Below are 2,500 nucleotides of genomic sequence, written 5' to 3'. Positions count from 1 at the left end.
GGATATGTCAGGAGGTGACAAACCTTCCCCCTGTCAAACCAACTCTCTCTCTCTTTCTCTCTCTGGGTGGATGGATGGATTGATGGATGTCCCTCATCAATCTTTGCATATGGGCTTGGTGTAAAAAAAACACTTTTCCAAACCAATGGCAGAACTGGGAGTGGAACTGGGAGTGGCCGACAATTTCTGCGTATTCGTCTTTCTGCGATTTGCTGAAAATATAATATTTCTTAAAGGAAACGTCATACAACTTCATTAATCTGACCAATCAATCAATTAGGAACTCAGCCTTAGTTCCTGTTTTTTATGTTATATTACTACCCGTTAGGTAGGGTGTAGAATTTCTTTTCTACAATCTGTTCTGAAGAATACCCCGCTTACTTTTGTAACTGTTTTTTTTCTAAGAATATTGTCACACAGAATTTTGCCACAACCATTTTCTATATTTTGGCATATTCCACAGACACAACCTGGTACTAGTTCTGGAGACTAACTCAGAGATTACAGTGCTGTTACTGGGCTTACCAGCATGTTAGACCAAACTGGTTCAGGGACCGAGTGCCAGGCTGCGGGACTATTCAGCTGCAGGACTGAGATCACTGTTCCACTCAGACGGAGACCATTCAGATAATCCCAAACATGACAAAGAAAATCATCTTCTAATGCAATATCACACCGCCTACCCTCAAATCCTGCCCTTAGTTTAACCCTTGCGTGGAAAACACAGGGATAAAAACCAGAGACAGGGTATTAAAGATAAGAACACCAGCATGGGTGTGGGGAAGTCAAACAAATGGAACAATGTAGTTCTGGAATGTTGTTAGAGGCACAATCTATCAACTGACCCACACCTAATGAGTAAATGCAACTAGAAGGCCATCTGGCTTTTTACAATCCAAATATTCCCGGCTTGCCTTACAGTGGTGTCTGCGAACACATTTAACGAATGCTCTTTACTCTAGATCATTGAGACATCAGATCCATTAGATCCATATAGTTTTGATATTCTCAGGTCCTTTTATTTTCCATTCTCATTCACTCTTTCATTTTGTTGTTCTCATTCTCTCTCTCTCTCGTCTCCTTATCTCTTTCTCTCTCTCGTCTCTCTCTCTCTCTCTCTCTCTATCTCTCTCTCTCTCTCTCTCTCTCTCTCTCTCTCTCTCTATCTCTCTCTCTCTCTCTCCCCTCTCTCTCTCCCATTTCTGGTGGTTGTGCAGCTGGTCAATTCGTTGGCATCTGAAATTGGGGAGCTGGAGCAGGAGATGGTTCAGACGCGGGCAGCCAATGGCAGGACCACAGAGGCAGATGGACCCATACTCCTGCAGGGGGTAAGCCCAGCCTCATGGACAATCATTAGGCTTCGTAAGAGTACAATAATGCCTGTTTAAGGGCTTCATACCACAGACAAGTTCCTAAAGCATTCAGTTCCTGTCGCTAAACTGGTAGAGCGAGATTAGAACATTGCTAGGGTGCTAATTTATCATTCATCATGGGCTAAAAGCATTCACTCGTGTTCTATGAACTCTACTGTAAGGACAAAACAGAATGATATGCAGTACCTCCTCTTCCCACTAGAGGGTGTGGTGACTTAACATTCCTCCCTTTCTTTTGCTTTTTTGCGAGTATTAGTTTATATTCTCTCTTTATGTGCCATTTAAGAACATGCATGTGTGTGGTTAAAATGAACACACACACACACACACACACACACACACACACACACACACACACACACACACTCACAGTTGGGGTAGATGTCAAAGATCTAAGTGGTCATAGCCTGTGGGAGCATCACTGATATGGAATGTTTTTATTTGACTTGATGTATTAAAGGGTTTTTGAAAGTCCAAGTCTCTTCTGTTCTCTCTCACTCTCTCTCGCTCGCTCTCTCTCTCTCTCTCTCTCTCTCTCTCTCTCTCTCTCTCACTCTCCTTAGGCTGGATGGGCTAATAGGGGAGATGAGTGGAGCGTACCTGCAGCCACCCTCCTTCCAGGTCCTACTGGAAGAGGGGGATTTTGCGCTCAACTCTTTGGCCCACTGCATGAGCGTGCTGGACAGGCTGACCGCCACGCATCCCGTCTGGCTGCTGCTGTCACTTAGCGACCAGGAGGTCACACGCATCCTGCTGCAGCAACCACCTGGGGTGAGAGAGATAGAGAGATGGAGAGAGAGGGAGAGGGAGAGATGGAGAGAGGGAGGGAGAGAGGGAAGTGCGGAAAAAGTTTGAGAGGGGAAGAAGGAAGAAAAAGAGGAAAGGAAAGAGAGTGGGCCGTGAGATGGAATGGAAAAAAGATGGGAACAATGAAAAAAATGAAAAAGGGAGAACATTTGAAAGAGGGAGAAAGACAAGAAGGAGCAAATAAAAACAATTTCAAATCTTTCAAGTCATGAAGAACTACCCCTCTGGAGCACTTGACGTAATATCTTGAAAGTCAGTTGAAGATTCTGGGCTTCACTGGGAATGTTTCACAGCGCCTCACGACTACAGTTTCTGATGTA

General features: G+C 44.5%; 1 protein-coding gene across 1 annotated transcript in view; it reads left to right on the top strand.

Annotated features, from left to right (window-relative positions):
• Window positions 1-1,958: 1,958 nt before the first annotated feature.
• Window positions 1,959-2,500, top strand: part of LOC308369109 (ras and Rab interactor 2-like) — a gene marked incomplete at its 5' end in the record, with an annotated part of 22,298 nt that continues 21,756 nt past the window's right edge. The window contains one exon of the mRNA XM_080843451.1: window positions 1,959-2,144. Within this exon, the coding sequence (XP_080699577.1) occupies window positions 1,959-2,144 (186 nt within the window). The remainder of the gene's footprint in view (window positions 2,145-2,500) is intronic.

This window comes from Sprattus sprattus, assembly GCF_963457725.1.
Source record: "Sprattus sprattus genome assembly, chromosome: 1".
In the NCBI taxonomy this organism is placed as follows: domain Eukaryota; kingdom Metazoa; phylum Chordata; class Actinopteri; order Clupeiformes; family Clupeidae; genus Sprattus; species Sprattus sprattus.
Note: the sequence above shows the minus strand (reverse complement) of the source record. Positions and strands in the feature narration are given on the sequence as shown.